The 15,936-nt window shown below is 39.2% G+C and overlaps 1 protein-coding gene across 2 annotated transcripts in view; it reads right to left on the bottom strand.

Moving 5' to 3' along the window:
• Nucleotides 1-15,936, bottom strand: part of LOC149151548 (DNA polymerase eta-like) — a 492,067-nt gene that overhangs the window by 221,840 nt on the left and 254,291 nt on the right. For both annotated transcript variants that reach the window (XM_089439884.1, XM_089439885.1), the window contains exons 4-5: nt 12,278-12,379; nt 11,732-12,116 (exon numbers count right to left, since the gene is read on the bottom strand). In XM_089439884.1, coding sequence (XP_089296010.1) covers nt 11,732-12,116; nt 12,278-12,379 — 487 coding nt within the window. The remainder of the gene's footprint in view (nt 1-11,731; nt 12,117-12,277; nt 12,380-15,936) is intronic.

Raw genomic sequence — 15,936 nt, 5'->3', positions numbered from 1 at the left:
CGTGTGAAATTCTAGGGTTTTTAGGCTGCAAGAGGAGACTGAAATTGCAAGACCAAGTTGCAGTAGGACGAAGTGCAACATCTTGTAGCTAGAAGGAAGGATACTCTATCTAGACCTCATTGACCTTAGAGGATTTGTCTTGCTCCAAGAAGGTCTCAAGAGGATGCTGGTCTAGGGTTTCCTTGGAAGTTGCAAAACCGAAATTGCAGGGTCGAAGTTGCAGGCTAAGTAGCGGTATCAAAGCTGGCAGGTTGAAGTTGCAGTATGTGGTAGTTTGGTGCAGAATCAAGGAAGGACGTGAAGAAGAGCTATCTTGGTACTAGGAGAAGGACTTGGTCTAGGGTTTGGGTCTTTGTATCTCACCTGAAGTGGATTGTAAGAAGAGATGAGTTTTTTAGTTTTCCGCTCGGAGGGATTGGTTGAGAGCCTAATATTTGTGTCCTCTATTGTTGCTATTATTGTTCTTGATATTGTTTGATGAAAAGATCTAACTAAAGAACATAAAGAAGATAAATAAGATTCACAAGCAAATATCAAGGTTAAGGAAAATAAGATTAATAGCTGCCACTATCCATTTTCCAACATGGTTTTAGAGCTAAGGTGAACAAGGAAGGCAGCTGAAAGGACACTAGTTACTTGTCAAGGGGAAGGAAAAAGGAAGCTCTTCAAGAAGAAATTGATTGTCAAAAGGGATCATTTGAGAAAGGACTCAAGGAAGGAGGGTTTCTACATTAAAGGAGATCAAGTCTACATCAAGCTCACATCAAAGGAAGATCTGAGAGAAAGACTTCAAGAAGAGTGTTGATCTCTCTCTGGAAGAAGATCTATTTGGAAGGCATCTTTGAAGGAAGCATCAAGGGACTTCGGAAGTTGTTATCAAGGACACTTCAAATATCTTGAAGGCATCAAGAATATTGAAGACATCATCAAGAAGAATCTTGGTCTCAAGTAAGTATCATATTATTCCATGATGTTTGAATCTTCAAGTCATATGGGTTCTTTCTGCAAGGAAAACAATAAGCTCGTTGGGGCATCAAACTATCTAGCATGGAAGAAAAGAATTGACTTGATACTCACAGAACAAGAAGTAATGGAATATGTTACTAGGGAAATTACTGAACCTGAGAAAGATAAGACACAAGAACTAGAAAAATACAAGAAAGGGGAAGTAAGGGCACAAAGGATCATAGTGGAATCCATTAAAGATTCTCTTGTTCCATTCGTTGCAAATTTGAAGACTTCCAAGGCTATGTATGACAAGCTAGTGAATTTGTACTTGGTAAGTACAACAGGACAAAAGATGTCGTTGAGGAACAAGTTGTACAGAATGAAGAAATCAAAGGATAAGGATGTGGCATCCTTTCTCATGAGAGTCTCTCAATTAAGAGGCCATCTGCAAGGACTTGGGGAGCCAATTACTAATTCTAAAGTAACCATCTATGTACTAAATGAATTGCCACTAGAATAGAGAAGCTTTGCAGCAAGCATCTACTCCAAGAACGATTCAACTCCTTTTGATGATTTGTGGGCTCAATGCATATTGGAAGAATCAAGGATCAAAGTAAAAGGTGATATTGGATCAGATGAGCAATCTCAAACCTTTCTAGCCCAAGTCAAGAAGCTAAAGAAGGGAATGTTTGGTAAGTCCAAGAAGAAAGACATGTCCAAGGTTTAATGCTTCAAGTGCAATGAGTTTGGACACTTTAAGAGGGACTGTCTAAACCAACAAAACAACAAGAGAAAGGAAAGGAGTGAAGCTCTTGTAGCCGAAGCAGTGGGAGAACCCGAGAAGAAGGTAAAGAAGGAAGAAGTGAAGGATCTTTACAACTAAAGAAGATTCACAGACTATCAGGTTCTTTGTAAAGATTAATCTTTCTTTTAGGATAGTATGTTTTGCATAGCATCATAGAAAGAAGGATATGATAGTAGCATGTCTAGAATTTACATGATTAAGTTGTTTTATAGATATCATCTAGATTGATGGATAAATTTGCATATTGATCATCCAGAGATTAAGCTAACATTATGTTAGAGAAAGTCATCTTGCTTAAGTTGGATCGTCATGATCCTGGAAGAACCATAATTATGAAAGGTTCTTGGAAGAAGCACTATGACAAAGGTTAGTAGACATTCCATGTAATGTGGAATCAATACTGCTAAAGGGATGAAAGAGTGCAATGAGAAGCATAGGAATACATGTTGCAATTCATATGTAGAATCTTGTGGAAAAAAAGTTGGTCATAAAATATGCTTAGGTATATGGATATATGATGCTTGAAAAGAATAGGATTTGACTTACTTAAGGATGTATAAAGAATTTAAGACTTTCTCTAGAATATATATAATAATGATTAACATCTAGTATAGTCTCCGAAAGAAAAGTTGTAACTTGGTAATCAAGTTCGATCCTTGGGAACTCTAATGCATGAAGGAAGATTCATATGGAGATGGATCAAGAGGATGTTGATGGAACGAGAAGGTCACCATGGTGAGGTAAGTCTGATTTTCATTATTGTTGGTTATCTAGTTAACATATTATTTTGCTACCTAGAAGAATGTTACATAAATATATGATGGCAGTCGAGGCAAGTTCAATTGTATGGATCAAGAATATTGAGGGGAACTCAATATCTAGTACATGGCAACTGTGAAGTCAAGATGTGTCCATCTTGGGATTGAAAGGAAGTTGTGCGAGAAGATAACCTAAAGGTCAAAGGAAGATCACTTTCAAGAAGAAGCCATGATTAGCTAGAAGTTTAGGAAGGCTCAGTACAATGACTTCATATTAAAGATGAAAGTGATAAGCAAGAAAGATTGGCCTGGAATCTGTCACAAGATTAAAGAGAGAAGGTGGCTCCATGATACCTTGAAAGAAAGAAAGCCCAATGATGTAGAGGATGTGAAAATTCCAAAACCAAAATCCTATTGCAGCAACTGGAAATTATTCTCCTAATTGTTAATTTAATTTAACAATTTATTTGTTGTTTGCTACTGCAAATACTGAATAAATCACACTATAATCTACACAAATCAAACTGTGGAAGAATAAACTCGGGAAGAAATGCTAGCACACACACAAAATAACACAATTATTTTTGGACTAATGTCCCCGGAAAAAACCCAACTTGGGAAAATCGATGCAGCAGCTGAGGTGTTGATTTGGGGTAGCATCGGATGTGCTCTAGCCATGAAAATTGGTGGAGAGGCTAAAGCACATGAGATCTCCAAGACCCAGAAATCGTTTTGGAAAAGTCCATCTGGATGAGGAGTTATTAAAATAATTAATATTTTTAATGAGTTCCTAACTCTAAACTTAGGAAAATAAAAATATTAATGGGTATTAATAAAGATAAGGATGAGAAGCTTCTAAGAGATGAGGATCAAGTCTATTTTAATCTTAGCCGTTGATTAGGGACTTAATCTCGGCCGTTGATTCATCAACAGGAAAAGTATAAGAGGAGGCTTGAGGGTCAGTTGGAGACACACCAAGGGAGACCAGTCAATTCGATTTCTGGAGCAGGGTTTGCTGAGAAATTCGAACTAGTGGTCTGGATTGCAGTGAGAGGCAGCGAGTACATAGCAGAGAGGCAGGGATAGTGCCTGAGGACCAGCGCAGAGATTAGAGAGGCAGAGGCAAAGCCAATTAGAAAGACGCAGAGGCAGCTAGATTGCGCAGTGACTGGAGGGCCTACGTGGGTGACGCGGAGAGGCCAAGTGCTGACGCAGTGAGGCAGAGTGCTGACGCAAAGGATCTGGGAGCTGCACATAGGCTAGATGGGATGACGCTGACCCTAGGGGAAGTGCCGAAGGATTTTGTGGTATTAGTGTCGTGTGGTTATCTCTATTGAGTAAGCCAATTTGGCACCCTAGTTGTAATCAAGAAATCAATGAAACCCTCCTCTGTTGCACTGGTTTTCCCGCATTGGGTTCTTTTGGGGACAATTGTCCAAAAACAATTGTGTTGATGTGTTTGATTCTTGTGCATGTATTTGTTTCTATATAATGGTGTGATATCTGTAGTAGAATTTACTTCAATATTTACTGAAGGGATTTCATAAATAACTTATTGGAAAATAAGTAGATAAAGTAAATTAGTTGCTGCAATAATAGAATTTCTGTTTAGAAATTTTCACATGGTATCAGAGCAAAGAATCAAATACAAGAAGGGAAAATCAATTATAGGTCAAGATCATGATGCAGAGGCATCCACGTCAAGAGACTCGTGCAAATTTTCAGAAAATTGCACAAGAGATAGAAATTTCGATTTCTCTATGCTAGCTTCCAGATTGGAAGAAGAAGTTGCTTGTGTAGCAAGCTCTGCATCATCTGGGGTATGGTATATAGACAATGGAGCCTCCTGGCATATGACAAGAATCCAGGAATGTTTCTCAGATTATCAGGAGGAAAGAATGAATTTTCAAATCACCATGGGGAATAAAGCAAAGTGTACTCTAGTAGGGAAGGGTACCATAGTTTTTCAAACAAAAACAGGAAAGCGGTTTCGAGCTACCAATGTGCTGCATGTGCCAGGATTGGGGATGAACTTACTTTCCGTATCACAACTTCAAAGCAAGGGCTATGGCGTTTTCTTCGTTAAAGAGAAAGTATATGTCAAACACCCAAATTGGAAAAAGAAAGTACAGATCGGAATCAGAAGTAACAAGTTGTACAGGTTGCAGCTAGAATCACCAATGGCACTAATAGGCAGTAATGGAGACAAGGATTTGAATGAACTATGGCACAGAAGGATGGGACATTTGCACCATGGGGCTTTGAGAATTCTCAAGAAAACTATAACAAGAGTTTCAGATCTTAGTACAGAACGAGATGATGTATACAGAGGATGTGCTCTAGGCAAGTATGCCAAAGCAGTGTTTCCTAGAAGTAAAAATAGGGCCAAGAGTGCACTAGGATTGATACACTCAGATATCTGTGGACCGATGCCCGCAAAATCTCTTAGTGGTGTCGAATACTTCGTCACCTTCATCGATTGACCATTCTAGGAAAACTTGGATTTATTTTCTGAAAACCAAGGACGAGGTTTTTTGTCGATTCAAAGAGTTCAAGGCTCTAGTGGAGAATCTAATAGGAAAGAAAATAAAAGTATTGTGCTCAGACAATGGTGGAGACTATGTTGACAAGGACTTCACCGACTTTTGCGCTAGGGAGGGCATCAGAAGGGAGTAGACAACTCCTTACAATCCAGAGCAGAATGGAATAGCAGAAAGGAAGAATAGGACTATCGTGGAAGTAGCTAGGTCTATGATGTATGATGAGGATATGCCAAAATTCATGTGGGCTGAAGCATGAAGCACGAAAGTTTATGTCTAGAATAGAACTCCTCATAGGGCATTGGGCAAGATTACTCCGAAGAGAGGTATTACTACCAGATTATTTATCTCTGTCGGGTGAACCATTTTGGCACCCAGTGTACTCAAGAAAAGTTGCTTAATAATAAAACCCTCAAAACTACTGCACTGATTTTCCCAAGTTGGGTTTTTCCGGGGACAATTGTCCAAAGATAACGGTGTCCCTTGTGTGTTTATCTATTTCTTTCAGTTGTTGATCTGTAGATGGTTGAGACTGTATTGTGTTTATTTTAGTGTTTATATGGTTAAATAACTTGTTAGTAATTAAACAAGTAGGCGAAATAAACCAAATAATACAGATAAATTTCTAACGGATAATACTTAGAAATTTCAACAAGGACGAAGTGCAACATCTTGTACCTGGAAGGAAGGATACTCTATCTAGACCTCATTGACCTTAAGAGGAGTTGTCTTGCTCCAAGAAGGTCTCAAGAGGAGGCTGATCTAGGGTTTCCTTGGAAGCTGCAAGACTGAAATTGCAGGGTCGAAGTTGCAAGTTGAGTAGCAATATCAAAGTTGGGAGGTTGAAGTTGCAGTGTGTTGCAGTTTGGTGCAAAATCAAGGAAGGAATTGAAGAAGGGCTGACTTGGTACTAGGAGAAGGACTTTTTCTAGGGTTTGGGTCTTTGTATTTCATTTGAAGCAGATTCTAAGAAGAGGAGTTTCTGAGTTTTCCCCTTGGAGGGGTTTGGCCCTAGTCGAGACCCTAATATTCGTGCTCTATTGTTGCTATTATTGTTCTTGATATTGTTTGATGAAAAGATCTAACGAAATAACATAAAGAAGATAAATAAGATTCACAAGAAAATATCAAGATTAAGGAAAATAAGATTAATAGTTGCCACTATCCACTTTCCAACAATTAACCCTTTCTTTAAAATAATATTAATGTTATATAATATAACATGATATTAGAGACAAGGTTTGCTTCAGTTTTGCCAAGGATGTTTGCTACAAATATTAAGGTTGTGATGATAGTAAAGAGATGTCTAATTTTTTGTGCGACAACCAATCTCTTGCTTCACAACAAAAGTCTCAGAAGTTTTGCAAAACCAAACTACTACAGAACTTAACGTATGCTCTTGATTTAGCATTGGAAAACAACGTTTAGGTCTTTAACAACAAACGTCTGCAAGTCTTTCAAAATGTATGCCATATCCATGTTGGCTCATCCTTCAAGCTAAGTTACCGAAAATGACTAGGGATTTTGCCTGAAACGTTGTTCCCCGTTTCCGCAATGGAAACAAATACAATTCTCGTACGATCTGCCTAGAAACGCAAACATTTTTGAACCATACCAAAAAATCGGAAACAGTTTTTTAGGATGCAATTTTTTTTTATTCGTTCCCAGAAATGGATCCACCCTAAAAAAGACCAACTGCCGAGAATGGAGATATGTTATGCATTGGGAATATCTCCCTCAGTGTAACGCATGCTAAATGACCATCATCTTTCTTCGAATTTAAACAAGTCAATCAAATTCCATTATACAAAAAACTTGAGAATGTAAGGCTCGGAACCACTATGAGGATTATATCTTTTATGAACATAATCTAAAACACTCACTAAGTATTGTCGATCTCTGTTAGTGTTATAGTTTATTCAGATCCTCAGAAGAAATAAAAATCATATTATTCAGAATATGCCCATATAATCAAGAACTATGCCAAATTATAGGCATAGCATCCATTCTGTGCACATTCGCCATTCCATTTATGTGAGTTACGCTTTAAATTTTAAGTGCCCATACGCTAATTTCAGATTAAATGTGATTTGATAAAACCCACATGGATATATTCAAATGAATTTTTTGAAAGGAAACATAGAATTTTACAAAGACAAACAAAGTATAATCAAAGCTTAATGTGAAATGCAATGTATTGTTGCATGTGGAGTTCGTTCCACATTTCCAACATTCTGTCAAAAAGAAAAGCAACCTAGTGATATGCAAGAGCAAAAATGTGAATTTTTCAGAGTGCATGAAATGGGGTTTGGAGTTTTCTATCAGACTTTTAAGTTTTCACCAAACCCTAAAAGCTTGCTCATGACACAAGTGAATTTGAGAATCCATGAGTAAATAAAACTTAACATTTAAGAAAGATTCACTCTCGAACACTTATCTTTTGTGAATGATATCCTAGATGATTATGTATTTTTAGATATAGAATCTAGATTCTAAAACATGAATGGTAATATGAATTAATATATATGTGTGTGTGTGTGTGTGTGTGTGTGTCATTTCCTTGTCGTAGTGTATCCGGATTTTTTTAAAATTTGTCGTATCTGTTTCAAACCCCGTATCCGTCTCCATTCATGTATCTGTTTCAATGCAACTTAGCCTTCAAGCAAATGGATGCATGATGACAAATTCCAGATCAAAGTCAAGGACTTCATAATCGAACAAGTGTGCCTTGATCCAAAGATAGGGCATGAATTAGAGCTTCATTGTCTAAGCTAGAATAAGCCCTAACAGAGTTATAAATCTCTCACTCAAGCCTCCAACAGAGGAACTCTAGAACTAATTCACCAAATCACAATGAGAATAGGGGCTAGCCTCAAATGACAAGATATGTGCCATAAACGTCTCCATTGTACAAGCCACAAAGATTTAGGTTGCTTAGAGATTAAGGTCGTAGAAGATGGCAAGGTTTTAATTTCACACAAAATCCATGTCTGGAGAATGAATATGAACTCCAACAAATCACATAAAACCAAACCAAAAATTGTAGCCTAGATCAGGGGAATGCAACTAAATAGAGAAATACCATCATACCATGAATCTAGATTATGTTTTTGTCCCTCTACTTCAAGATTTACACTAATATGTGCCACAGATCAATCAACCTTTCTTCATATTGGTTCCAAGAGAATCAGGTCTCAAAAGTCTAAACTATGCAAGGAACAAACCCTAATGGTGGGCCGAAAGTCACAAGTAGGTGAAACCTTCAACAAGTTTTCTCCTTCGTTGGTGTAGAAGTTTAAGAGCAAAGCAACAGAAATTTTTTCATACAATACATTGGACTCCACCTCCAAGAATATAAACACAACGAATCCCATGCCCAGAGAAAATATAAGCCATTAACCCACAAAAGAATTATGTTGTTTCTCAAATCAAAACCGCAAGGCTGAAACACCAATCTCAGAGCTAGATCCTTGAATTGATGTATGTTCAAATCATTGCACTAGAGATGAAACGAGATGCCTTTATATTTTTTTTGGATGGCATCAAATAAGGCAATCGACTTAATCTTTTAGGAGGGAAATTTCAATTTGGAATTCAAATTTCTTGGAGCCAAAATTTCCTTTATGTTTTGGACCATTAAATAATTAAACCTTAGTTTATCCTCAACACAATGTTTAGCCACAATATATTTAAGGTCCTCACCACATCATCACACTTTCTTATTTAATTTCAAATTAAATTATCAACATAATTTGACTACCACATCATTCAAACTTGATTGGGACTTTGGACCACTAGCTAGGTGCACGATCTTTGATTCGGCATAACTCTCAAACCGTGAGGGCTCTCATGGTACTCCATATACCAACAGAATCTTCATGATGAATAGAATCCAATATCAAGGGTCTCAAAGACAAATTCAATGATCCAAGTCTTAAAAAATCTCCAACAAGTGTGGGGTGTGCTCATCATCCAGGGAATCCAAACCCTAGATCTAAGGTTTCATCAATGCATCATCTCATCCATAACAATCAACATGTCGAGGACATCAATGATGACATCTTGCACCCACTATGACATCCTGCACCTACTTTGATATCAATGACAACACACTCAACAATCTCCCTTTTGTCATTGATGTCAACACATTAATCATAACCTGGCGTGTTGCATAAACTCGCTTTGACTTCATGCTTCTTCTCCTTGTTTCTTTCCAAGATTCTCCCCTCGTTTGACATCAATGGAAAAGGGTGGTTGATGCGTCCTTGACGATATCTCCATGTGATATAGCTCCCCCTGATAATGTGCTTTCTTGCTGCATCATTTCTCTCGTTACACAAGCTCCCCCAAACAATGTGCCTTCCTGCTACATCATCTCTTCCATTACACAGGCTCCCCCTGACACTATGCTCTCTCGCTACATCATGTCTTCCAATTGTGTGAGAGTTCATTATGAAACTTGTTTTCTTTGCCAAACCCTGGTGGTCTTATCTTCTTCTCTAGTGAATGCTTTTCCTTCCTTTGTGAGGTCCACGTCAAGTTGCTTCTACAATCTCGTGCAAAATGGCCAAAGTTATGACATAGGTAGCACTCTACATCTGGTGTGAATAATGGAGCAAAGGTGTTGTAACTTTTGTTGTCATAGGCATATGGGATTCTCTCCTCTTCCAGAAAATATACCTCTAGGGCTTTGATAAAAGTTTAAAACCCTCTATCAATGCTCCTATTATATTCTCTGTAATCTACAATTTTATGCCCATAGTTAGAACATGCATAGAAATAACCATAGAATGTGCCTGCATACTTGGGCATATAGAGTGATGATCTTCTAAAGGTGTCTCGCCCTTGAGAATATCCAAGGCTTTGCTGCAGTCCACTTCTGAATGCTCTTCTATGATTTGGCATCTTGAATGCATCACCTTGACATCTTGAGGCATCGGTCTTCCACCCTTCGGTGTTGGTTGATTTGTGCAAAACTTTGGCTTTGGGCTTCACTTCATGTTTGACATGAGGTTTCTTTTCATCTTTGATATATGGCATCTCTTCATCTTTGGCATGAGGCTTCTCTCCATCTTCGCCATGTGACTTCTCTTCATCCTTACAACATGAGGACTCACCAACATATCCAAGACCATCTTGATAAGTGGTGATCTTTGACAATTGAGAATGTCATCCAAGGCTTGCGAGCTCCTCAATCTTTGATTCAGCTTGTCCACTTATGCTCTCAACGTGACAGTTTCCTGTTCATGTTTTATGCAATCCTCTTCATTCTGCATCATTTTACTTCTTAAGACTTCCTCAGTCCTTTTGGCCTCTTCAAGTTCCCTCTTCAAGGAGGTGATTTGCTTGCCAAGTTCTTTATCCTACTTGTTCCATTTACTTGCCTTTTCCTTTTCCTTAAGTTGGCTTGTCAAGGTGTTTTCCCTATTGTTTGCCTCCTGCAGCATGCTTTTGAAATGATCCACTTTCTTCTTTGCTTCATCAAGTTTACGATCATTTTCTGGTGTTTATTGGTTTTTAATTTGATCCTGAAGTTTGCCGATTTTAACTATGGAACATCTCCAGTTATTGTATATCTTCGTCTTCTCAGCCTATAGCATTCTATGTTCCCTACTATGACTATTATAATTTACTTTGCTCCTATCCATATGCCATTCCAATTTTTGAAGTTTGTCTTTGAGGGAATTAACATATTCTTCGGAATCAGTAGGCATCTTATCTTAAACTGCAGGCTCAAACAATGCTACGGATCTGCCTCCAAGCGGTTAAACTTCCAAGAATAACCTGCCCTGATACCAATTGTTGGAAACACTAAAAGGGGGTGAATCAGTATTTCCCTTAATTTTCACAATTGGTTAGTTTATTCTCAAAAAGTAATTCTATTTTTGGAAAAGTTATTGTTTGTAATTCACTTTAGTAAAAAGGTGAAAGCCTTATATTTAGCAATTCAGTCTAAGAGTGTATCTCATCCATGACTTAAATTAGGAGTAAATTCAAAAATAAATTTTCAGCTAAAGGTATAAAGACAGATCCAGGTAGAGGCTTTCAACGTGTGAGCAGTTGGGCAGGTTGAGTAAACGACAGGGAGAGTGTGCAGGCAGCCAGAAAAGAGGTGTTTTCGGGCAGCCAAAGTTCCGTACAGTCATATGGAACAAGCCTTATACAGCAATATGGAAGTCCATGCAGTCATATGGAATCTGTACAGCAAGGTCGTACTGCTGTCATACAGTCCATACAGCAGAGAACTATTGTTTCTGGTTTTATCCCACAGGTGTACATATGTAGCAGCCTGAAGAAGCTAAAGTTCAGGTTAATTTCGGTAACTATGCAATGCCCTTTTTGGGCAGTGTGTGGAGGTTTCCTCCAAGGTTTTTGAAGGAATGAAACACTGATTTGAAGGAGTATTACCTGTGTATGTATGAAATTAATTTTTATGCTTCTGCTATTTAATTTTTGGCTATTGTATGATCGATGCTATGGTCTGAAATTTAATTTCAGCGTTAATTAAATTCAGAAATCTACTTGTTTGATTGAGATTGGAAGAACATTAGTCACCTAGGACTTGAAATTCTGGGACTTAGAAAAGCACTGAATATTTCAAAAGTAATCAACCAAAATATAGTGGCTTCAAAGTCCATAATCTTTGTCAAAAAGAATATGTGAAAGTGATAAAAACATACATTGTAGGAGATTCCACAAGAACACTGAAACCCTGTCTCTCTTTCCACAGCTTCACGGATTTCAGCTACTAAATGGCTTCCAACCATAATTAGATCTCCATCTTCAGAAGAAACACTCTTAAACTCATTTTCAATTCCAGGAGTGATCTTACTTGCAGAAGCATTACTCTCTTCAAATTGTTCTTCAGAAACTAGGTATTGACTTGTGTCTCTGAAGCTACTTCCATTTGGAGAGACTCTAGCTTCTGCCAAGCCCTCCTTTACTAGCTCACCTGCCGAATTGCTGCCAATTACAAAACCTATGAAACTGTTCTGAAACACTCCTAATGCAGCACGCTTTATGGTCTCAGATGTGATATCTAATCCACATTCATCCAATCCTGACCTGCAATGGGATCCCATGCAAAAGTATTATGTATGTATACTGTTTTCCTTACAAGAGAACAACTATGGTCATAAATGCTGCCTACATTACAATATAAAATGAGATAGAAAACAAATTGGCATTCTAAAAGGCACATATAAATAATAAATAATTGCAAGTACCTCTCTAGTGTGCCAAACCGCCTGAGCACATTCATTATCCTTTTGCTAGCTGCTCTGTATGGTGTAAGGTCTTCCCCATTGATCAAGACTATATCAGGACACCTGTTTACTCAACAACAAAGGGGAAAAATACTGTCATTTTCATATCTGCCTCTGTTAAACATACCAACAATGGTATTGCAATAACCTAAAGAAGATAAAGTGCTCAATATTCAGGGAAGCCATCAAACCCAAAACAGGTATCCAATAGTAAATGCAAAGGACTATAAAGTCAATTTCAAATCTACATTAAGAGGTGACAAAGAAAGATAGATCAAGTAAATAAGATTATCAGTTCGAGAGAGCAAGTTGAGAATAATAGGGGCTTAATCTTGTTTGCATTCCTAATCCTGCTTTCGAGCTCTAGCTTTAAGGATCAAGAAAATGTGAACATCAATGAGAATGTGTGTGATGTACAGCACCTTCAACAAGGTCACTATTACAGAAGTAATCACTCCATGAATAATGATCTTATGTTGGGGACCAGTTCTCCCCTCTGCTGAAGCACACATCACAATAGAACAATCATTATAATATAGGAGTTCAATGCATTCCTACTCAGACAACTTCAGGGTTTGTAATCATCAAAACAAAGCATTGTCTGCAAAATGGAAAAACTTGCATGGTTAGGGAATGTAACAAACTTATATGGCCAGTTCCCAAACCTCAAAATGGATGCCCTACGTATTATGATATTCTCAAATATAAACATTGGTTGTAATTTAGGAGTGTTGCCAAGCAACACAACAACATGTAAAATCATATAACTCAGTCTGAGAAATAACTGGCAAATTGGAGAGCAGCAGTTTGACTAGTACCCGAGAAATACTCATTATAAAATTTCACGAATAAAAACCATGAATAAAACTTTTAAATCACCAAAGTATGATCATTTTCATTTCATGAAAATTCTTCTCCAAAAAACACCAAAGTAAAAAATAAAGGGGTATAAACTATAAAATAAAATAAGGGAATGTCAAAGATCACATATGAACCTCAAATTACAAAAAATTACAGGTACAAACTCTAGTGTCTAAACAGTAAGCTAGGTGGATGATGGACCATGGCACTGATAAATCATGAAAAAGGTTCTCTTTAACCTCGAGTCCTCTTGTCCATGTAACATTGCACAATCCAAAGCAAAAGCCAAAGTTATCAAAACCCGAACCAAGGCCAAAATGTCATGTCCCTTCTCAAATACATTTGTAACAGGGTGCTGCTACACAATTTTGCACAATTTTGGCTAAGGAAGAGAACCCATCATTTTCGATTTAGGGACTTAGGAGGCAATTCAACTTTATTTGGTTGCTAGTGGAATGTGGGGGCCACCCACATGAGAGTTCGAATTGGCCCATTCGAATTGTTTGGAGGGAAAGTCGAATAGGTGGATGGAGGGGCCCACATGAGGCTAGGGAGGCCCAAGGAGTTATAAGGAGGGAGCAGCTCTCATTTTTGGTTTCATTCTTACATCTTGCAAACAAAACTACTTGATTGTTCGCTCTGCTATTTAGCTGAGTCAACCAGCTGTTTAGTCACGAATCTCTCAAGCGGGAGATTCAACCTCGACATCAGGGGACCATCTGTGCCCACCCTAGAGAGGCAGTTCCACAAGTTTTTCAAGAGTTCTGGGATTGTGAGACAGCACCATAATTCAGCACGGAGCAAGGAGTGCATATTTCTAGGCAGCTAGAGAATACGCAAAGCTAGGAGCCATCAGAGATCAGGTGTTTGCCAGGAGAGTTAGAGGGCTGAAGGAGTAGCAATAGGCCAGCATTCTTGCTGAGCTTTACAACCAACAGAGCTAGCATTCCAACAATTCGAATTTTTGGGCTAGGAGACAGCATAGAGGCCATTCTAGCAGTTTTCGTGGAGCTTGGGAGTAGGTGCCATAGACCGGAAGCCCATCCGGGGAGTCAAGGATTTGATAACAAGGGTTAGCCCAGCACTTTGGGACCATTTCCGGGAGGATTTACAAGCAGTTTCCAGCAGGCCGAGTTTTGCAGTTGTAGCCAAAGTTGGGCTCCAAGGGGGTCGAATTTCAGAAGTCTAAACCAGCCAAAACCCTTCGTGGATTTTTCTGGGTTTAGGCTAAGGAGTCCGGGGTTAAAAGCATATAAATTTATGGGCATAGGAAGTGGACCTTTCAGCCATTCGAACTTCAGCAAAAAGGTAGTTTTTGGGGCAGCGCAGTGCAGATTGGTGCAGTAGTTGGACAGCCTTCAGTTCAGCCATTTTCTCACCTGGGTTTGGTCATGCTTGTCCATTGAGACAAGCCCAAGTGCACCATCTTGTTATTGATTGTATTTTGCCTTCAGAAAAGTAATAAAATGGCTCAGCGGTTCCATATTTGCAGCTTTTCTATGGATGTTTAATGTGTATTTCCTTTTTATAATTTGTTGCACAGATTATTTGCTTTATATCACATGTATTCCTATTTAGGATCATTACAGTGGTATCAGAGCCTAGTTCTTGGCTTAGCTATGGGGATTGTCTCCCATGAGAGAAGGGGACCAGCAGAACATCACCTACCGAAGGTAGAGGTACTGAAGCAAAGAAAGAGAGTTGGAGATTACTCCAAACATGGACGACAGAGGGAAAGCAATGTTAGAGGAGGACATGGTGGAACCCAAGACCAGGGAAGAGATGGCTTTCGACAACCTCCTAAGGGCCCCGAATGACTTAGCCAAGGGCGAGAAAGACATGTTGGAAGAGATCAAGTTGCAGAACAGGGAGAGGACCACTCTTAGAGGGTTTTTGTTTTGGGAAACTTTTGGGGCCTCTCAGCCATTCGATCACCCTCACCAGCAGCACAGCACCCATCAGCCAGTGGGTCAACTCGTGCTACACTGCCTTCTTTCATGCCAGTGGCACAAATCGAAGCTACAAGGGGAGGAGACCCCCCTCAAATGGGAGACTATTTAAGAGAGTGGAAGACTATCGATGAAGACTTTAAGGAAGCTCTCTCCTTCAGAGATTACTGCAAGCTCAAGCAAAGTGAGAAGAACAATGGTTATGGAGAACAGGGGACCCAGAACTACGAGCTGCAGAGGACCATAGGGAGGATGTATTTCCCTACTTTCAATGGCACTTCCAAGTTCACATTTAGGGCTTGGGTTGAGAAGATGGGCACCTACTTCCAACTCAACCGGATGACAGAGCAGGAAGCCATCAAGATGGCCACGCTGCACATGGAGGGGGAAGCCCATGATTGATGGTTTCATGGCTTGACCACCCTAGGGCATGCCCACATGGCTTCTTATGAGGACTTCACTAGGACGGTGATGGAGCATTTTGAACAGAGAGATCCAGAGGCCCATTTCAAAGAGCTGACCCAACTGCGCCAAACAGGCAACCCAAGCGGTACATCTCAGAGTTTCTGTGAGTATCAATGATGGTTCCGGATCTATCTGAGGCTAGGAGGGTGTATACGTTCATTGAGGGCTTGCTTGAGCCCCTGTGTGCACAGGTGAAGTCACGCAAATCCTCCACACTACAAGAGGCAGTGTTGTGCACCAAAGATCTACCGAGGGCCATCCCCAAGACTAGAGCATCTTTTCTTGCACGGACCCCTTTTCCACAAAAGGGGCATGTAATGTTCCTATGTAGGAATATGAGTGACA

The sequence above is a fragment of the Pinus tabuliformis genome, chromosome 9, assembly GCF_031772625.1.
Source record: "Pinus tabuliformis cultivar Carrire ecotype Pingquan chromosome 9, CPIR1, whole genome shotgun sequence".
In the NCBI taxonomy this organism is placed as follows: domain Eukaryota; kingdom Viridiplantae; phylum Streptophyta; class Pinopsida; order Pinales; family Pinaceae; genus Pinus; species Pinus tabuliformis.
This window is presented reverse-complemented; position numbering and strand designations above follow the sequence as displayed.